Raw genomic sequence first — 22,157 nt, 5'->3', positions numbered from 1 at the left:
TACCGCTTATTAGTTTCAGCCAAAATACACGAACATCAGCAGCGTTCTGAAACTCCACACCAGAGCAATAAATGAATCTCCCATATTTAATGTTTTATTAACGAGCATTCTGTGTCGTAACGTGTTGTGAGGTCTACGTAATGCGCACACTTCCTCCTCATCGTGTGGAAACACCTTCAACACGTCCACACTCATCCACACACGCGAGAGGAAGAGAGAGAGAGAGAAAGAGGGAGAGAAAGGGGGCGGCGAATCGTTTGCCACCCGCATATTTTCTTTCTTTTAACGTCCTCTTCTCTCTCTGAATCTCTGTTTTCCCTCCTAACATGGCAGCGCTCTCAGCCTGGTTCTGGAACGAGCGCTTCTGGCTCCCACACAATGTCACTTGGGCGGATCTGGCCGACCCCGCGCCCGGGGTGGAGTACCCTAAAGCCGGTCACTTGCTCTCCGCGCTGCCGCTGGCCTTGGGGATCTTCGCGGTGCGGGTCGTCTTCGAGAGGTATGCTTTGCGTCTGATTGGGCGCCCTTTTTGCTCCTCTGGCATTTATGTGGACAGCCAAAACGTTGTGTGGACTCAACTTATGTGTGTATATACACATCAATCTTTTAAACTCCCATCACATGCTTTCTTGTGTCTTGATACTGAAAGTTAAGGCTGTGCATGCACGCGCCTGAGCGTTTAAAACGAGCCATCCTGAAGTCCATCTGGGCTGGATGAACTTAAGAGGAATTTCAAGCCTCCAGGTTATGAACTTTCAGCCTGAGGCATCTGTCAGCTGACCAGCTTAAGGCCTAGACTCAGAAAAGAGGATTGCTTTGCTTTTCCTTTGCTTTTTGTGTGTCTGTTTTCCCACTTTACAACTGCACGCTCGTTTAATTAAAGAAAACATGCTTTTTAGTCAAACTTTCTTGTTGAGCAGAAGTGCAGGGATATGTGTGATGATATAGAGTTACCTGATGTTGATTTTGACTCTATAATATCTGGACACCACACCTTTAGGAGAGCCTGTGATGCATGTGCTGTATAAACACATGCAGTGTCATGTCTCAACTATGCTTTGAATTCAAGAGAGCTTGAGTGGTAACTTGTGTGTTTCTCAGTGTGGGAAAGCTTGGTTTTAAAGGCACAGCGCACTCAAAAATGCACTACTGTTATCTGTCACCAGTTACACGCCCTCACCTTTTAATGTTTGTTTTTGGGAAGCGATGAGAGATGTTTGGTGCAATGTTCACGCTGCACTTTTCCATGCAATGAAAGCGAATGGGTACCAGTTCTGGTTCAAGGTCTGAAAAAAAAGTGCAAAGTTGAATTTGTAATCTGCTACTGTTATGATTGGCTGACGTCATTGCATACGAAACAGTATCAACACCCCCTAACTAATGCTTTTGAGTGTTTTGACAACATAATCAAAATAAAACTGTCGTTTCCTCACAAAGCATTATTAAATAATTAACTTATGGTTTGTGATGCAGCTGCAGTAATATCTAGTCCCGCTTCATATTTCAACAAATGTTTCTTTGTGAACTCTCCATGACACTGTGGCTCGTTTACAAACGAAATAGTCCAAATAATCCTCTGACATGATCCGGGATGCCATTAAAAATAAACTATCCACTTGTTTCTTACACTGGGATCCTTCAAATATGCGAACGAGCTGTTTAAACCAAACACTTTAAAGCAAACATGCTTCAGCGACTGAACGTGAATGCCAGTGGGCGGGGCCTATGGTGATGTGTGCTCACTAGGCGGAGTTTATGCAAATGACCATGCCGGGTGATGTCACCTTGACCTTTTGGATCCAAAACGAGCCTTTTTTTTTAGCTTGATAAAATTAATGCTTTGTTCATAAAGAGGAAGACGTTTTAAGTCAAACTGTAAAAAAAAAAAAAAAAAAAAAACTGGGAAATGCTACTGTACAAAACTGTTAAATGATAATTTCCCGTAAAATATTCAGTGAAACGTTTACAGAATTCTCTGCGTTACATTTCAAATTTAGTTTGAATTTGATGTTTCTTCTTTGGAATAACTGTTTCTTCTTATTTTTTCTTATCCGTTATGTTTATTAGGGTTTTATGTTACAAATAATGTTGTTAAATGAATGTTTATTGCATATTTCATTTTAATGAGTCTCACCATGGTGGTGTTTTTACTGTGTAACTTATTATCTTATTATCGCGTGACTTTCTCATCACCATCTGCTTTTGGTGTTTACCAGTGCATTAAAAAGGTACAAACAGATTCCATTACTTCAATAAATGGATATATTAATATTTATACCAGTTAAATTACAGTATTAAACTGTAAATTGAAGATAAAGCTGTTAAACCTAAAACGGTGTTAACGTATTTTTTATGGTATAATTCTGGTAACCACAGCTGTCATTTTTTTTTACCAGTTTATTTTACAAATTTTTTTTTTTTAAGTGTAGGCAACGTGTAGGAAGTTTTAATGATACAAAGACCAAATTTGAATCAAATCAAAAATTTAGTTTTCTCATGTTACCACGTCTTTAAACTGTAATATTGAACGACTTAAATGTGTCTTATGGTTTTTATGGATGTCTTTTACCAGTTTGAGTGCAAGTAAATTATGCAAAATCATAATTTTGGTGCAAAACATTCCGTTAATGTGCACACTTAAAATTTTCACAGAGACTAAGCATTTAAAAACGGCAAAGTACTCTGCAAAGTCACTGTCTGTTACAACAAGATTCTGCTCTGTCTGCTGTCGGCTTTCCACAGGAAGAGCATGCAACAAGCTAATATTTTAGATTTAGGACTAATAATAGATTGCAGAAACATTCCAGAGCTTTGAAAGCTGAATGTTTTGTGGGTAAGATCTCGCTTGACGTCTCAACCTCGGTGTTCATGAGAAAAATGGGGTCTATTGTGGTTACAAGCAGAACTGTGTTTCTTTGATAGCTAGCATGCTACTGAATAATGGCTATATTCACGTATAATGGTGTCTGAATGAAACCCCAAACTGTTACGACCAAAACAACCTTTATTTGTTAGTTTGGCTGCTTTCTAGTTCGTTGATGTGGAGTATGATAGACATCTTGAGGAACCTGTTGGGAGAAACAACAACTTCTTACTGATCAAGTTGAGGTAAAAGTATTTGTGGTTTTGAGTCCGGTCGCACCAGTTCCGTTGAAACGGTTTAAAATGTACGTTTGACTAGTTTTACTTGCGTGGTTTCCAGCACTTCACTTTAACCACAAGTGAAACCAATCCACAGGACTAACTTAGACACATGGCATCACCAAATGTGAAACACTGACGTGTCCTTAAAGTTATAAATAGTGTTTTTTACGTCAGAAGACTAGATTGAGGCATCTAAAGTAAATGATTAAGATTCAGTCCAGTATTTTTTCTTCTGATTACATACGAAATTGCATGCAGATTACATACAAGACGGTATTAAGTGAGATACTAGTAATTTAAATGGGTTTTTGCCATTTTATTAACATGTCTATGGAGCTTTAGAGCATTAAGTTAAACTAAATGGAAATAACAAGTGTTTCCTTGGCAAGTAGATGGAAAAAATAAGTTTAGTAGATTTTATTTACCTAAAGCTGGTGGATACACAATCTTGGGAATCCCATCAGACCTCATTCTTGCAGAGGAACTTGTAAATGTTCAGTGCATCTCTTGAGACACAATCACATTCATGAAGCAGATAGCAGTCATTTGGTGTCCTGCATGAACACATTACATGGACTCGGGGTGATTTGGGTCTCTCTTGTTGTGCTGGCCTACTTGTTTGACTGTGTCTTGGGTCTGAGGAGGTTAATTAGTCTAGTTAGCCTAGAGGGGGTTGGTCTGGTTTCAGAATGACGTCAGCCGTCTCTCTCTTGATTTATTCATCAGTGGTGACTGTTGACCATAGATAGTGTTGATGTGCTTCAGCCAGGATGAGTTACACACTTGATGGGGGTTTAAACATCTAAACCAGAGACTTTTTTGGGGGGGAAACTATGGGAATTTTAGTTATGAAACCGAACAGATTTCAGGTTCAAAGTTCTCGTTTCATTTTGTTGGTGTATTAGAGTTCAAGGATTTTACAGAGGGGATTTTGGATCTCTCTCTTCATCGCTCCATAAATCAGAAAATACTCCCAAAGCCAGAAAGAAAAAGAAAAATGTTATTAAGAATAAAATCAGGTTAATTGTATATAGTATTGGGTAAGTTACTCTAAAAGAGTCATTGATTACTGGACAGTGTTATTAGATTGCCGTACGAATTTCTCTCGATTCTCTCGAAAACGATTGCGTTGCTTGTTACTAGTTACTTACTAAATCCCATTTCAGTCCAGTTGAACAACACAAGAATGGACATGAAACCGCTCTTTTAATTCTTTCAAATAAATCATATAAAATTGCATAAATTGTTCTTGAACCGACCAAAGTATTTAAAGGGAGAAGGTTACACTAAAAACATACATTTTAACATTAGATGTTGCGTTTTTATGTTAAATCCCCAAAATATCCAAAAACGTATTTGCCTTTTAATGTATAGTTTGTTATTTATTTAAATATTTTAAGCTTATTGTACAAATATACACTTATTTATTTCAACTTACTATATAAGACATTCATTAATTTCATTAATCCCCAGATTTCCCACCAATTTTTCTTATTGGCAAAAACAAAAAAAAAGGATTACATTCAATTGAAGTGTGTCACTGTGCTCTTGACATGAATTACGTACGCTGTTTTTGTTTCTTTATTCCCTGAGGACTCAAAACATTCCCTCAACCTTCATTCACACAGTGTAATTACTCTCTCTCTGTCACACACACACACACACACACACACTTGCCCAAGGTCTTATTCATGCCGCACTTGTTTTGGCTCCTTCTCTCAAAGGACTGTGTTCAACTGTCGTGCCGATAACATAGACTCATAATGACTCCACAGGAGTGACACTGGCATTCACGGCTGTTGCTCAAGAGGTTTAGGTTTTGGAAATGTGTCATCACCCGTTTCCAGGATCCCTCCCTCTAGAGTTCAGTCTGTCACTGAATAGTTAATGCTCTAGACAGCTCTAGTACTGCGGGTCTTCTGGGTTTTCCTGAGTCAAACGTTGCCTTTAGTTGTAGCTTGCATGCATTGTCATTAATATGTGTTAAGATGTTTGATTGCATCTTTGCGTTTAATTTACAATTCAGATATTTCGTAGCATTTTATCTTTACATAGGATACATGACTTTATTTTTGGAACATTTTAAGCATCTGCAACATCCTTTGAATTTAAAAGAGATTTAAATTGTAAAGTTTCTAACTTAAGTTCAGTTCAAAAAAAAAAAAAATTCAGAACTTTACAAATTTGAGTTTAAAAGCATTTTCACGCTCTTAAGCAAATTTGTTTTTAGTGGCGTTACGCTTAAATGTAGGAAAAAAACATGGTTAAGTAAGTGCTTTCAGACAATTTCGAAACCATCAGAAATTCTGATCTAAAATCTTGGTCGTACTTGGTTTTATTGATGTTATATATGTAAAACTTGCTGATTGGTTTTGAAATTATGAATTAATATAGTCAAATCTAAACATGACTATTTAATTCAAAATTGCATTTTAATCCAATCGTGACAATTTCAGGGTTTTTTTTTCTGATGCAATGCAAATGAATTTCAATTGAATTAGAATGATCAGATAGAACTTCATATTTTTCTAAAAGAATCTCCCAAATCTTGATTCTTGAACTGAAGCATACTTTAAAGTCAAATTCCATTATGCGTCATATCATTTAGTGGAAAATCTTGAATGTGGAAATGTAATTTACATTTTTATTTTATCTAATTATTATAGATTATATTTACACCCAACAATTATTCTAAAAAATTAATATTGAAAACTTATCATGGATGTGATTTATCAAAATTGTGTTGATTTGTCTTTTAGTTTTATTTGAAGTTAAAGGAAAAGTTAACCTAACAATGAAAATTCTGTAAAAAAAAAAACTTAACCTCAGTTAATGGCAGCCATTCACTTTCATAGTACAGAAAAAAATGCTAATGAAGTCAATGGCTGCCATCAACTGTTTGGGTATCCACATTCTTCAAAATATTTTCAGTGTTCGACAAAAGAAAGAAACTTGAGTGTGAGTAAATGATGTCAGAATGGTCACTTCTGGGTCAATGATCCCTTTAACCTTCAGCTGACAAATAGCTTAATTGGTTATCTGGTTATCTGTAGTCTTTTGTTGAGGTCATGTTGATCTGCCAAAAAATTCAACTTTTACATCCTGGAAAGACATAGAAAAACACAGAACGAGTTTCCACCAAGATAGGACAAGCTCAGGTCATGTTTCCCTTATCAGAGCCTCAAATCAAATTAGTGAGAAAATGGCAAATGCTGTTAGCCGGCTGTTCTGGCATGACGAGGTTTGCATACAGCGCTGAACACGAGCCTCGTACACAAACAGCCAAACCATGAACCATTCAGGATCCCTGCTCTAACGACATCAGCTAAATCAGTGCCAGAAATGATGCGTGTGATGGCGGTGATGTAATCTGCATGAATCAAGCTTTCAGCATTTGACCCTGAGCTGTTGCCACACTTCATCCTGTTTAACACTGAATCAGAAGTCCAGTGCGGTTGCCTGTAACCAGTCAGTTTTAGGCCGTCATTATTTGTTTCACAAGCTCTTCAAAACCTCGTGATTTCGTTCAAACTGGCCTGGAAATACTGTACTTCCCTTTCATAGCTCATATAAAGAAGTGAGGTCCTTCCTCAGTATTGGTTTGTTTTCCAGTACAAATATATGTAAATGAAGGGACATTTTAATTGAGACACAAAATGACCTGGGATTGTCTTCTTTTCTAAAAAAATAAAATGAAAATAAATTAATGAAAATTGGGTGAAATTGTGGAAAATTTTGTTGACGGATAATTTTCGTCAACATTTTTGTTCACCGACGACAACCAGACTCAAACTCTTTTTGAATGACAAAAAAATCTGACCTTAACCCAATGAATAAAAACGAAAAGAAAACGTAAGGGGGGACGATTTGCGAAGATATTAATTCAGAACGAATCTGCTGCATAGTTAGGAGTTTAGATGCGTATATATGAACCCTGTGGGACATAAGCGAAACAATATTTAAAAATATCAATATGTGGGAGTGACCCAGGACCACAAAACCAGTCTTAAGTGTAAATATTATGAATTGAGATTTATATATCACAAAGCTGAATACATAACTTTTCCTTTGATGTATTGTTTGTTAGTATCGAACAATATTTGACTGAGATAGAACTATTTGAACATTTGGAATCTTGAGGGTCCGAAAAATTCTAAATACTGAGAAAATCGCCTTTGAAGTTGTCCAGATAAAATGTTAGCAATCCATATTACGATTACAAAATTACGTTTTGATATATCTACGGTAGGAAATTTACTAAATATCTTCAAGGAACATGATCATTACTTATTATCCTAATGATTTTTGGTGTAAAAGGAAAATCGATCATTTTGTACCCATACATTGTTTTTTTCAACAGTTGCTAAAAATATACCCCAGCGACTTAAGACTGCTTTTGTGCTCCAGGGTCCCATATGGATAAATTTAAGGACTCGAGAGAGAACTCAATTCGCTCTGGTTTTCTGAGCACAGACACTGAAGTATACACACAAACAAAGCGAGTACTCTGTAGGGTCGCATAAATGGAGAATTATATTCAAAATTATGTCATTATGTCCATTTTGACCAGTATTTACATTTGATACCCAACAAAAGCTCATGTGTGTGTGGTGACAAGGCCTTCTATTGTCTCAGAGTAGGAAAAGCCCCCGTCCCACGTGGTGTCACGGTTTGTGTCTTCAGACGTCCCACCAGTACAGCTCTGAAACTAAACACAGATGGTCATGTGACGACACAGGCCAAGTCCGGCTGGGGCAGCTTTAATGATTGAGGTTTTCTTTTTACTTTTTGCTGAGACTGGGTGAGATTAAGTGAGATTGTATTGTTCGAAACATCTGTTTACTGATGAACTAGCTCAGATTTTTAGTGTCGTCTCTAATCAGCGGGCTAATGTTTAGTTGGGACCCAACTATCACTTTGACCCTACTATCGTAAACTGAATACTGTGAATGTGTCAATCTCAAAACGTCACCGTTTACACAACTCCCTTTGTGTCTTAGCCTTTTGGTGCACTGTTAAGACACTTCACTTCATCCCTAGACACTAAAAATGTATTTCCGTCCTGTTTTAATTCAAACAAATTGCTTGCATTTTATGCCGAGCGTCAGATTCCACAGTGCAGCATGTAGTATTTGTGGACAGGCGGCACAGTTTAACGGGCCTGGAGACATAGTTCACCCATGTGTGCCAATTCTGGGTTAATGAACTGCTCAAAACAACATTGTCAACACATTGCTACAACGGCCATTGAGCATGTAGGGTCATTACAGAGCGGTGTGTTCAGTAAGCTGCTCACTGGGCCGGTTTTATTGTTTGGGAGACGTGGCGTGAGTTTTATATTAAGAACTTTGACCACAATTAACTGGCGTTTTTGTTCTTACGAAGACTATTTAGCATGAGGAATGAGTCATGTGTTTGGAAAAGGTTGTGTGTTTTGTCTTTTACCAGGTTTTTGTTTTAGGAACTGTCTTTTTGACCAAATAGCCATTGTTGCGAAATGCATTCAAATTGCCCAATGTAAAACATTAATGACCAACGATGAACACGACAATATTAAGTCATTTAGTTTTTTAAATTAACGATAAAAACGCAGTAAACCAAGATGTTTTCCTAATCATAAATATTACTAGGACTCAATGTACCAAAACTTACATTTGAGGGAACATTTTAAGTGACGATGAATGAACAAGTGTTTAGGAAATCATATAATGAAACAGTTTCATAAAATACAGAAACTTGCGTAAACTTGTGTTGTGTAATAATGTAATAATTGATCAGAGATAATGCTAATAATTCATCATTTTTTATATTATTTTATTTTATGTACTTTATTAACCATATAGCATATTAACAGTTTCTTGGAAAAATAATGTAAATGCCATTCAGAAATTCCATTCGAGAGTTTGTATTTTTTGTATTAATTTTAATATAGACCTATTTGTGTTATTTACATCGTATTTGTCCTTTTCCTGTATTTCTGTATTTATTTTGCAAATGCATCTTTCTGATCAAATATTCATTGTTGCACAGTAGATTCAACATATGCAATGTAAAATAAAATAATAATGCATGTTTTCCACAGTGTTTTTACATGGATTATTCTACAATTATTTTATTTCAACAAATTAACAATAAATAGAATATTTCCTACATGTTTTACAATTTTTTTTTTTTTTTTTTTTTTGCCACTAGTTTTATCCAAATTTGCCAAAAAAAAATATTTTTGTTTTTTTTGCAACAATCGTTGCTTGGATATATTTTGCACCCATTACACACATCACTGGTTGAATCATTGTTGAAAACAATGCAGTGTATTCAAAGCTTTCAAAGAAATGGTTAAAACGCACATGATCTTAGTTACTTCACGGACATCTTTTTTTAGCTAGGTTTCTTAGAAAACCAAGTCCTGACTTTGTTACATAATGACGTGAAGGCCTAGGTTTCCATTTATTTATTTCTGTGACCAGGATGCATTTCCAGAACTGGATGTATTTGTTTCTTATTTGATTTCTTCGTGGTGTGAGATAAACCAGACCTGACGATGTGAGATGTTTGGGATCAGCACATGCAAATAGATTTCCATCACACACCACCAGTGCTTGTTTGTTACTTTGTTTATAGATTTAATGGAACCGAAGTGTCTCACTCATAATGTTCACATCCTTAAGATTCGTCAGCACCTTCTGGCGTCCATTAATCCTGGAGTCAGACTGATTTGTTTGGCACTCACTGGAGTTTTAGGCATGTAGCTGGATTTTGCATGAGTCAAATCAGCTTTCTGTGCCTTTTATAATGTGTCTGAAAAGCTGATATTTAAAAGCTTACTAAGTAAACTAGCTCCTACATTAGCACTTAAATCACTGAGAGCTCGATGCATTTTAACAATAAGTTTTGGGATATATTTGTTGTCCTTTATTAGCACCTACTATTAGGTATTGTATATCTGTTATTGTGCACCTGCTAGTAAAACTGGATTTCAAAATGTACATAGTGAAATGATGTTTGATCACGTTAATAGTCATTAAATCAAGATTTGTGTTTGAGTAGTGGATTAAATCTAGATGAGTAAAGTCTGTAAACAAACCCTGATGTTAGTGTGACAAAGCCTTGTGTTAGGGTTTGAAATGCTTTAAGTCAGTAAAATATTATTAATATGTTTTACTTCATTGTTAAAATGTTTAAGCAAGTAGCTAGCATGCTGCTGCTATCATGCTTTAGCACATTACCAGCATGGTTTAGCATTTCGTTAAATTGGATTATCAATGTTTTATCACTCTGTTGGCATGTTTTAACATATTATGAACGTTTTACATGTTCCTAGCATGATTTGAAACACATTGTTAACATATAGCTAGCGTGATTTTAGCACATTGTTAACATGAATTTGCAACTGGTTACCATGTTTAAACATTTTGCTTGAGTGTTGTAGCACATTGCTAGTATGTTTAGCATGGTGCTAACATGTTTTAGCTAGCACTTTCTAATTCCACATCTTATCTCTAACATGATTGAGTATCTTCTTAGCGTGTTGCTAGCAGGATTTAGCACAATTGTAGCATGTTTTCAGGATTTTCTTCCCACCCAAAATGTTTAACACACAAAATGAAGAACAAAGAATGCTGTACAAAGCATGAACACGAGCAAGTTTTAGCACATTTCTAGCATAGTTTAACGTTGCTAGCATGTTCTAATTCCACAGTTTTCGTAAACATGATTGGCTATCTTCTTAGCATGTTGTTAGCATGAATTAAACCAATTTTTTGCAATGTCTAACATGTTTCAGCGCATCGTTATGTTGTGCGCAATCACATCTTTTTTTTGCGCATGTCGGAAATTTACCTGACGTGTTGTCGCGCAAGCTAATCAGAGAAGAGCTTATTGATGCGTCCGATAGTATCTTTAAAAAAAATGGTTTCTATTTATTAAATTTTGTTTATTCACGCGAGAATCATAAAAAAACATGTTGCGACCAATTAAGAGCGAGGTTACGTGATGCAAGTATTCACTTTGCTTTTGATGTGCACGCACTATCAGTATGTTTTAACATTTCAGAACAGCGTGAAATTTGGTGCTCGTATCTTGAAAACTATGATTTAAAATATAGTCCCTGAAAGTCAAAATCATAAACTCAGTTTAATGTAAAACACTTCAGATCTAGATTAGTACGTCCGGCATGTAAATCACTTGACTCTGGTCTTGATAGCACAGGATAAGATTGTGATTTATCTCTACGTTCCTCTTTCAGGTGTATCGCGGGTCCATGTGCCTCCATCCTTCAGATCCAGACAGAGTTGAGTCGGAGAGCTCAGCCCAACGCCGTTTTGGATAAAGTGTTTACATCTATCACAAAGGTATGCTGAAGCAGTGTAATGGAAAATAAAACCATGATAAGCCATGAGAGAGAAAGAGTCATTGACCAATGTAAACTGGTAAAAATAAGATTAAAATACTATCAAAACATTTCCCAGCCCCTTTTTTAGACATTATTCAGTGCTGGATTTTCTCTTTTGTGAACCTTTTGTTCCTCTGCTGTCACTGTGTGTTTTATGAGGCCATCAGAGCGATATCTTCAACTTTAGTCTAGAAACCGACCGTAAATACACCTCAGGCAGGTTTAACATTAGCTGACAGATGGATAGAGTTGTGACATTTTCTCTTTACAATCACCAGTGTCTTCAAAGAGCCGACTGGTAGAGCTGCTGTAAAACGTCTTTATCAGCTCTGAAGCTGAAGCTTGGGTGGAGATCTGAACTGAAAACTTTCAGGAGAGAGCTGTCAGTCATGTGCTCTCATTTTTCATTTGTCACTCTGACGGTTATTCTGTAGGCCTTTTTTTCTTTTCAGTTTTTGTATCAACTTAAGGTGGTTTACTTTTACATTTTTTTTTTTATGGAAAGTAGAATGTGTATATATACCTTAATGTTCCATTTTTGGTCCAAGTATTGTTTTTATTTAACTTTTTATTTTTATATATATATATATTTTTTAATGAAAACTAAAATGTTTTTACTTTTGTCCTGGACACAGACTTTAAAGATTACAGTGTAAAAATCCATAATAAATGTATTATGTATTTACAATTCAAAACTATCACCGTGCAAGAGTAAAATAAATGCAACTGTTTCATTTATTGCGTGTTCTATGTACATTTTTACGTTAACTTTAGGCATTTTATATTCGAGGGTTTGGTTTTCTTTTTCTTATCTTTTTAATGAAAACATTTTAGAATTCAATGTCATATCAAGACTTTAAAGCTTACAATGTAAAACTCTCGTAGAAATATGTAATTATATTTAAAAGAAAAAAAAAGTTAAATGTGGCTATTTCAGTGTCAGTGCTTGATTTAAATACATAGTTTTCACAATTTTTGTCTGGAACATTGAGAAGGTCTTGAGATACGAGACGTGAAGAACTAAATAAAATTAAGATGTCAATTTTGAGTTATTTTCAGCACTGATAGCCTTGTGTGTAGTGTGATGACATAAGCGCAGTTGCACGGGTGTCCCGAGTTTGAATCCTGACTTTTGACCTTTGACCTTCTGAACTTTCCCAATCCCACTCCCTTTTTCTCCAAAAAAATAAATAAATAATAATAAGTGAATAAAAATAAATACATTTCATTTCCAGTTTAGCTTAAATTGTCAAATTATGCAAAAAAAAAAAAAATATATATATATATTTGTTTTTTGTTTTTTTTTGTTTTTTTTTTGCATATTTTGACAATTATTATATTTATTTATATATATATATATATATATATATATATATATATATATATATATATATATATATATATATATATATATATATATATATATAATTATTATGTGTGTGTGTAGAGGACAAATAAATAAAATGCTAGCAATAATTTATTCATAACTTAATAATTGCACAATACAGAGCAGGATGTTTTGAGACATGATTACGCACACTTTTTCTTGTTTATTTTTGTTTCCAGTCCCCAGACTCGAAGCACTTAGAGGGTCTGTCGAAGCAGCTGGACTGGGACGTCAGGAAGATCCAGAGATGGTTTCGACAGCGGCGGAACCAGGACAAACCCAGCAACAGAACCAAGTTTTGTGAGAGCATGTACGTTTTAATGCTTTTCTGCTAGCGTGGATGCATGCTAGTGCATTAGCGTGAAATTAGAATCTCAGATTTATTATTTTATACACACTTTTATGGCGAGTGATTGATATTTGGACTACACCATTTGTCCAGTATTAGTACACATTCTAATAATAATTCATCTCAGAGATTATTAGTTTGGTTCATTAGAAACCTTTTTTCGATTGAAAAATACTTGTGGGTCCATTGGTGGTGAAAGAGTGGGCGGAGTCTCTTTCTCCATTGGTCGGATTTCCTGTCAATCACAGTTTCACTTGAAGTGCTCTAGATTGGCCGTGAAGATACAAATGCATGTTGATGTTGGAGGAGCAGTTGTTGTGCTTCACATGGGAAGCTGTTACACATCTACCATCAGATATTTTGGAAACAGAGCCCTGTGGGTCTCCCTGATTGAGTCGTATCAGATGCTTCTGTTGTCAAACTCATTCTCAATGATTCAGCAGTGAAAGCAGGCCTCTGGCTGCCATGTTTCCCATCACATGGGAGTGTGTTCAGCTTTTCCTTTCTGATCGCTGTGCTCTGTGGTTCCTCTCATTTGCAGCCGTGTGTTTGTTTTCTCTGCAGGTGGAGGTTTACATTCTATCTGTGTATATTTACGTACGGGATCCGTTTCCTGTGGCAGGTGAGTTACAGCTGAAAGACGGGGAGTTACAGACAGATATCACTGTTTCGGCAGCTTATGTGATTTAGTTTTTAATCTGTGTGTGTGTTTGTGTTGTAGTCTCCCTGGATGTGGGATACGAGACACTGCTGGTACAATTACCCCTATCAGGTAACACTTAAATGTTGCCATTTTCTGATGTGGGTTCATGAATCTTAACGGTGATCTTTTTCCCGTTATGTTTCAATTGTGCAAACAATCCACAAATTATAAGAGCATATAAAGGGAAAAGGCAAGGGACATGTTGTTGAATTGATGCAAATTTAAAACATAATTATAAATAAATATAAAAATCTTAAGTATATAAATGATTGCAAATGGGGAATGCTAAAATATTTTTATATATAGTACTGTATAGCACTTTGGGTATTAGACAAGTGCATTATAAATAAAGAAGTATTGTTTTGTTCTTAAAATGTGTTATTAATATTAATAAGGATTTAGATAATAAATTTGCTTGGTTGTCTCGAAAGAAATTGTAAAAAAATTTACATTTCAAAAAAAAAAATCTTACAAATTCTAAAATGTTTGACACATCATCCATTACATGCATTTTAATTTAAATTAAATTAATTTATTTTATAATGAGGATGTATATAATGAGTCAGAAACAACATAAAAAAAATCCTACAGTTGATTTCACATTTTAATTTTATGTACATTATTTGATGTACATTTTAAGCATTTATTTGTTAGTTTGCTTATTTTATTTATGATAAAATTAGGATTTAGGGAGTAAATGCATAATGCATCGCACATATGATTTCACATTATAAACAAAAATGTATGCTCTTTTTTTTTTTTTTTTCTTTTAATTTTTTTTTATTGACCACCTGGAATTTTACCGGTTTCTTCAGATTGAGTTTCTACTCTGCAATATGTGTGTGTGTGTGTGTGTCCTGTAGGTGCTGAGCTCAGGCCTGTATTATTATTATATCACAGAACTGGCCTTCTACTGGTCGCTCATGTTCTCTCAGTTCACAGACATCAAAAGAAAGGTGAGCGTTCCTGAAACAAACACCAGCGATTCATTTCTACTCTATTTAATCCATTATTTAATTCACTTAGTTCTCCACTGCCTCGCGTCAGCAGCTCTGTCATGTGACCTGGATTAAATCGACTCCAGATCTGTGTGGTAGAGGAGGAAACGAAATGATCTCTTGTGCAGCTGTCAGGCGCACATGGCTGCTCTTGTTTCTCTGTTGTTTCTGTGTTTCTCGCCGGGCGTTTGAAGAGCGTCTTCGGTGTGTGGCTCGTCTGTCTAAGATCGACCCGTGGTCATTCTGAGCACAGAGTTTTGACTCCATCATAACATAGACGATGTTGTTCCTCTTTATTTCTAGACGTGTCTGGAGAATTCGGCTACTGTTTGCAGCTTAAAGGAAAAGTCACAAATCTGAGCTGTTTTTGTGCGCTTAGCCTCATGTTTTACACACATTATTTCGGGTGTGTTTCTGCAGGATTTCCTCATCATGTTCATTCATCATCTGGCGACCATCAGCCTGATCAGTTTCTCGTATGTGAATAACATGTTGCGTGTGGGGAGTCTGGTCATGTGTGTTCACGACACTTCGGACTTCCTGCTGGAGGTGAGAACACACACCAAAGCTTTTATTCTGGATAATATTCATCAGCCAGCATTTAACTGAGCAGCAGGTGTAATGTTATACTAAATTACCCACATTCACTTTTTTCCTCTACAACTGATTTCTAAATCAACATTAAACTAGATTTTGAAGTAAAACTGCGCCTACAGTTACTAGTATTTTAATATTTTATTCAGTGCTACATGAGCAGCCTTTATAAAACAGACATATTAATATATATCTAATATTACAATAAAAAAAGTTTTTAATTTTGTTTTTATTATTATAGATAGATAGAAACCAAATATTATAGTTCATGTGTTATTATAGCACTATTTAGAAATGAGCATTTAAGTGACAGTTGATGCACTTTTTAGAATCATTAATATTCTAATAGAATTTTCACACTTTCATTGTCATTTAAATTTGAGATATAGTGTTATTGTCATTTGTATTAGTTCTGTTTTATGTCCATTTAGTTATTAATTTAAATTTTTTAATGTCACCTCTACAGCTTCCCTAAAAAAATTTAATCCAAGAAACACGTTTGTTTTTTGTTCAAAATTTTTTTTTTCAGATATAATAATTATTTTTGTTTTACTTTACAATAATTACATTTTCTTACTTAATAAAATAAATAAATAAATAATAATAAATTTTAAAAAGTGTGTGTATATATATATATATATATATATATATATATATATATATATATATATATATATATATACACAGAGGTGGGTAGAGTACCCAAAAACTTTACTCAAGTAAAAGTAAAAGTAATTCTAGAAATATTTACTCAAGTAAAAGTAAAAGTACTAGTCTTGAATAGTTACTTGAGTAAGAGTAAAAGAGTATCGGATAAAAAATCTACTCAAGTAGTTAGTTACTAGTTACTTTGGGTCATATATACGGAGCCTTTTTTTATATAGATATATAGACAAAAAATGTATGTAATGTATGTGTGTGTGTATAAATGTATATATTTCATCAGCCTTTAATCCAATTTATGTAATTTATTATAAAACCCTGTCTGTTTATTTAAGTAACAAATATAGGTGTCATGCCATAACATATTTTTAATACGACTGACTTTATTTTAAATGTGAATTTAACATTGAAAGTTAATGTGATATAAATATTGCTACTAATCTTTCATTGTTCAGAAAGAGAGCAAATAACATTTACATTATTAAACATAATTTTCACTGACAGTCTAGATTTCATTCACTCTCAGAAACTACCATTAAAATCACTGAAACTGTTAACACTGTGAAATCAATATCTTAAATAGATTCGTACACACATCTGCACTTTGTTGTTTCTGACGAGAGAATTCGGCAGAAAGAGGTATTCAGTAAGTGAGCGAGTGAAGGAAGCACCGGCATTTCAGCGATGACTCATCGGAACACCTCTGATTGGCCATTGCATTCAAAAGCTCAACAGAACCGTGTGTGATTGGTTAATGCGCAGCGCTGTAAAAACGCGTCTGTCTCTGGCTCAGCGCCAGCAAGCGATCACAGATCTGAATTTAGCAGCTGATGATATGACTTGCTGAACGTACTCGCACTGGTGTGATTGTATTAAAATTAATAAAATCTTAATCGGCTATTCTTTGTCTTTTGGAAGCTGCATTCAACCTGTTATAAGCCACACACGTACAACAAACTAATGTCACAGTGGTATCGTGTACTGTAATCGAATGTAGCCCAAGTTATTACCTGTTAAACAGTAGACAGCACACGCGTTCATCTAATAAGGATCTCCATCGCAAGCAAAGAATAGCCTTTGTAGATTTGCTTTCAATTCAGTGCAGTTCCATAGCCCCGTTTTCAACGCTGCTAATATTCTTAAACGTTACAACTCTGAGTGAACCGCTTCAGAGCTCAGCGCGTGCAGCATGGAACTGAACGACTCAATCAAACTGATTCATGAACCAATTCACTCGTTTGCCAATTGGTTTGATCAAGCCTTTGAACAGAGTTGACTCAAAAGAATGAATCATTCGCGAATGGGCATCGCTCATTGTCCAGAGAAAAGTAGACGGCGCGTTTGGAATAAACTGAAGCATTTATTGCATTAAGATAAAGTAACGAGAGGGGCGTCGCCCACAGTAACGAAGTAAAAGTACAGATTTTTCCCAAAAAATTTACTCAAGTAAGAGTATAAAGTACCCATCTTTAAATATACTCCGAAAAGTATTCGTTACCCCGAAAAATTACTCAAGTAAATGTAACGAAGTAAATGTAACTCGTTACTACCCACCTCTGTATATATATATATATATATATATATATATATATATATATATATATATATATATATATATATATATATATATATATATATATATATATATATACTGTATATAAACTGCATTTAATCAAGTACTGATGTATAAAATTCTATCCCACAGTTTTCTTTTTTCCAAATGCAATATTTTTTTATGAATATTTGTTTTATTTATTTATTCATTCATTCATTTATTTTTATTTCTTCTCATAGGCAGCAAAGCTAGCAAACTATGCCAAATCCCAGCGTTTATGTGACATCTTGTTCGTGGTGTTCAGTATGATCTTCTTCGGGACGAGATTGATCATTTTCCCCTTCTGGTCAGTATCCCATCCGTGTGTGTGTGTGTGTGTGTGTGTGTGTGTGTGCTCGGGTGATCATTTAATAGTCCAATTAACTGTGTTTGAGAGCCGCTGCTGCTGCTGGTCTCCTGCAGAGTGAAACCCGAGCGTCAGGATTCAGTGTCTCAGGTTTAGTGTCACGATGACAGATCCACTGAGCTCCACTGCAGATACAGCAGGACATCCCGTAGAGAAATCACTATCATATGACTTAAAGATCCTCTAAACTGTTTTACACAACCGTCTGCTCCAGTCCTTGATTCTGATTGGCCAGCAGCTGTGTTTTATTCAGCTATGACAGTCTCATCCGGTTCTGTGTTTCACAGAGCGACACCCTCAGCTACATAAACATTCAATAATGTAGTGTCAGAACAGTTCGTTCAGCAAAGTGAACTGTTTATTATTTCTGTAATGAATAATGAGTGAAGGGGATGCAGTGACTCGTGTCTAACAACAGCCTTCAGCTGGGACTTATTCAGCCTCTCATCGCTTACTTATCACTTTGTTGTTTTACTAAATATTGCATACTAATACTAAATGCATATTAATAGCATTATTTATTATTTATATTATTAATACTAAAATAAGAGTTAAATGTTGAAAGTATCATGCATTTTAGAAAATAAATGGAAATTAAATACAATATAGAAAATGTATTCAGTAGTAGATTATTGCATTGCATTGATGTATAATAGTAATTAAATAAAAGTTTTTATAACTTTAATAAGAAACACAGTGAAGAAAGCTTATTTGTCATGACACAGATTTCACATTGCAGAAAAAAATATATATCCTAAATGTTTTTTACCTAGTTTGTTTTATTTTAATGATGATTTATCAAAGATTAATGTAATAAAAATGTTAAAAGTAAAATATCAAAACATTAATGGCTATATATATATATAATTTCATTATTACTTTCTCATTTAATAAACATAATAGTTTTAATGCCAACAGATAAAAAAAAAAAAAATGAAAACCTGTCTGCAGCCATAGTTTTAAAACCATTAATACTTTAAACATTATTTTTTTTTAATTTCCTTTTACTTATTTTTTATCAAAACAATAACTTGTTAAAGTAAACATTGATTATTTGAATGCTTATGTGATATCATGTTATCAAATTAGGTTTATTATTTTATTAATTACATATCTAATATTTTTAATTACTGATACTTTGTGCCAGTTTCCCAGGAAGTGGCTGTTTTGTTATCTTGAATCCATGAGATAGAAATGGTGTTTATTCACTAATGTTTCCGTGATATTTCAAGTTAACTTCGCAACTTTGGACGTAAATATTATCTCTTTTAAAACGGTTTCAAAATCTGAAAATATGACGACGAATGTTATACGACGTATACAAAATATTAAAGCAGACATAGATGGGTTTGTTTTATTCATCAGATTTGGAGAAATGTAGCATTGCATCACTTGCTCACCAATGGATGCTCTGCAGTGAATGGGTGCCGTCAGAATGAGAGTCCAAACATCTGATAAAAACATCACAATAATCCACAAGTAATCCACACCACTCCAGTCCATCAATGAATCTCTTGTGAAGCCAAAAGCTGCGTGTTTGTACAAAAAAAAACCAATACAAATCAATCATTGGGATGTTTTAACTTCAAACTGTTGCTTCTGGCCACAATATGACTCCATAATCCATAGAAAAGCATCATCCAGTTTACCAGTAATGTGAAATAATGGTGAGATGACTGGTAAAAGTGCATGCTCAGATGAAGTGTGTTGTTGTTGTTGTTGCAGGATTCTGAACACGACGCTGTTCGAGAGCTGGGAGATCATCGGGCCGTACCCGTCCTGGTGGCTCTTCAACTCTCTGCTGCTGGTGCTGCAGCTGCTGCACGTCATCTGGTCCTACCTCATCGCCCGCATCGCCTTCAAAGCCATCATGAGAGGAAAGGTGCGCACAGACCCGCTCTCAGCCACATGTTCGGCAGCTCCACAGTCATGTAGTCACACGCGTGTCCTCTCTTTGTATCTTTCTCTCCTCTAGAGCTGGTTTGTCTTTCCCCTCTCTAGCTGCTGGAAGGCTGTTCCCGTCTTCCAGCTTCTTTCCGTCCTGATAGAAACCTTGCGCTCTTTCTGCTAAACTCCCTCGCTTTAGGCTTTCTCTCTCAGTGTCTTCGGCTGTAAGTCTGCTTTCTTTACTTGATTTCCTGGTTCATCGTAAAACAGCCTGAAATGTGAATTGAGCTGAATGTGTTTCAAAAGACTAGTTTACTCTTTTCCTTTCAAGCCATTCAAGATTTAGATGAGTTTGTTTCTTTAGCAGATTTGGAAAAATTTAGCATTGCGTCACTTGGGTCTCCAATGGATGCTCTGCAGTGAATGGGTGCCGTCAGAATGAGTGTCAAAAGTTTGTGAAAACACATTATAATAATCCACAGGTAATTCAGACCATCAGTTAACGATTTGTGAAAAGCTTCGTGTTTGTAAGAAACATGTTTTTAATTTCAAACTGTCTCTTTTGGCTAAAATATGACTCCATAATCCATAATAATGCTTCCTTGAGTAAAAAAGTTGTCTCGTCTGAATCAGGAGCGAAATCTGCACAGATCAAACACCGTTTACAGCCTTTGAACTGTTGAGAGGATTTTGACGTTTTGATTTTTCTATTAGATGAAGCATTATTATGGATTATGGAGTCATGTTGCTGCCAAAAGCAACAATTTGAAGATAAAACCTCCAAATAATGGATTTGTTTCTTACAAACACAAAGCTTTTGTCATCTCAAGATGTTTACTGATGGACTGGCGTAGGTTAATTGTGATGTTTACATCAGCTGTTTGGGCTCTTAATCTGACGGCACCCATTCACTACAAAGGAGCCACTGGTGAGAAAATGATACAATGCTACATTTCTCCAAATCTGATGAAGAAACAAACTCATCTAGATCTTTGAGTGGAGGATTTTGCTTTTAAAGCACCCAAGCGCCATCTTGAGGAAGGCGCCAACAATTTCCAGCCATATTATTAAACCAAAACAGCCCTTTAAAATAAAAAGCGACCATTGAATTTGGTCTGCTTTTAAAACGGTTAATCAAATTTAAGTTGATAAAATGATTAAACAAATTATTTTTTAACATACTACATCCAGACCATTTGAAGTACTACGACTAATTCCCCAAATGTTGTTCCAGGTGGGCAAAGATGAACGCAGCGACATCGAAAGCAGCTCGGAGGAAGAAACCGAAACGACACTCAAAGAGCGACTCAAGACGGCTCAATCCCGAGGAGAGAATGGCACCAACGGCCATTTTGGCTCTAAACCTTGGAGCCAGAACCATAACACCTGGTGACGCTCCCTCCGTGTGGCCTTGCACACACAGAACTCATGTCCCAGAAATATCGTGATGGCACTACTCCTCGTCCCTGTACCAACACCAGAAATGGCCAAACACCAATGAAATCACCCTGTTGTGGGACTTTTGAGACTCAGTGACGGAGTTTGGGGCGTCATTCCAGTGACGATGGGACAGTAATGACAATATGGCCACTAGGAGAAGCTTGTGAAAGAGAAAACGATTCAATTAGTGATATTTGCATTCCCTTCTTCTCCGCACTTCACATTTTACTGAAGTTCAGGAAAGAAGATTCTCTGCGGATTTTAATGGTCAGATGTACATGAGTTTCCATACAGTTGCTTCTCTTCTCGTTTTCATTGTTTGTTTGATGTGTTTGTAATTTGTTTCCTGTGCTGTTTTTCATTCCGTTTTTTTTATTTTATTTTTGGAAACCAAATAATTATTAAAATGAAAGCTGGGCCTTCTGTATTAAGACACTTTCTGATTAATAGGAAGCTGAAAATAAGGGTTAAATTAAAGAAAAAATGAAACGAGCTTTAAAAGTTAATTTCTATAATGCAATAAAATGGGTTTTTTCTGATCTTGAAGAACATTAAAAACACAATATCTAGGTCCTAAATAAAGCCAGTTGGTATGGTGAATAAAACTGATATTTTAGTATTTATTAATATTTTAAATTG

General features: G+C 35.3%; 1 protein-coding gene across 1 annotated transcript; it reads left to right on the top strand.

Moving 5' to 3' along the window:
• Positions 1-155: 155 nt before the first annotated feature.
• Positions 156-22,011, top strand: LOC113040386 (ceramide synthase 5-like). The gene is made up of 10 exons (XM_026198736.1): positions 156-499; positions 11,390-11,495; positions 13,103-13,233; positions 13,837-13,894; positions 13,994-14,044; positions 14,839-14,931; positions 15,394-15,522; positions 18,025-18,131; positions 19,917-20,073; positions 21,313-22,011. Exons 1-10 carry the CDS (start codon positions 327-329, stop codon positions 21,469-21,471), a joined length of 1,164 nt encoding a protein of 387 aa, XP_026054521.1. The 5' UTR covers positions 156-326; the 3' UTR covers positions 21,472-22,011.
• Positions 22,012-22,157: the final 146 nt, after the last annotated feature.

Source organism: Carassius auratus, chromosome 22 (assembly GCF_003368295.1).
Source record: "Carassius auratus strain Wakin chromosome 22, ASM336829v1, whole genome shotgun sequence".
Classification (NCBI taxonomy): domain Eukaryota; kingdom Metazoa; phylum Chordata; class Actinopteri; order Cypriniformes; family Cyprinidae; genus Carassius; species Carassius auratus.
The sequence above is the reverse complement of the archived record's forward strand: the minus strand, read 5'-3'. Positions and strand labels throughout refer to the sequence as shown.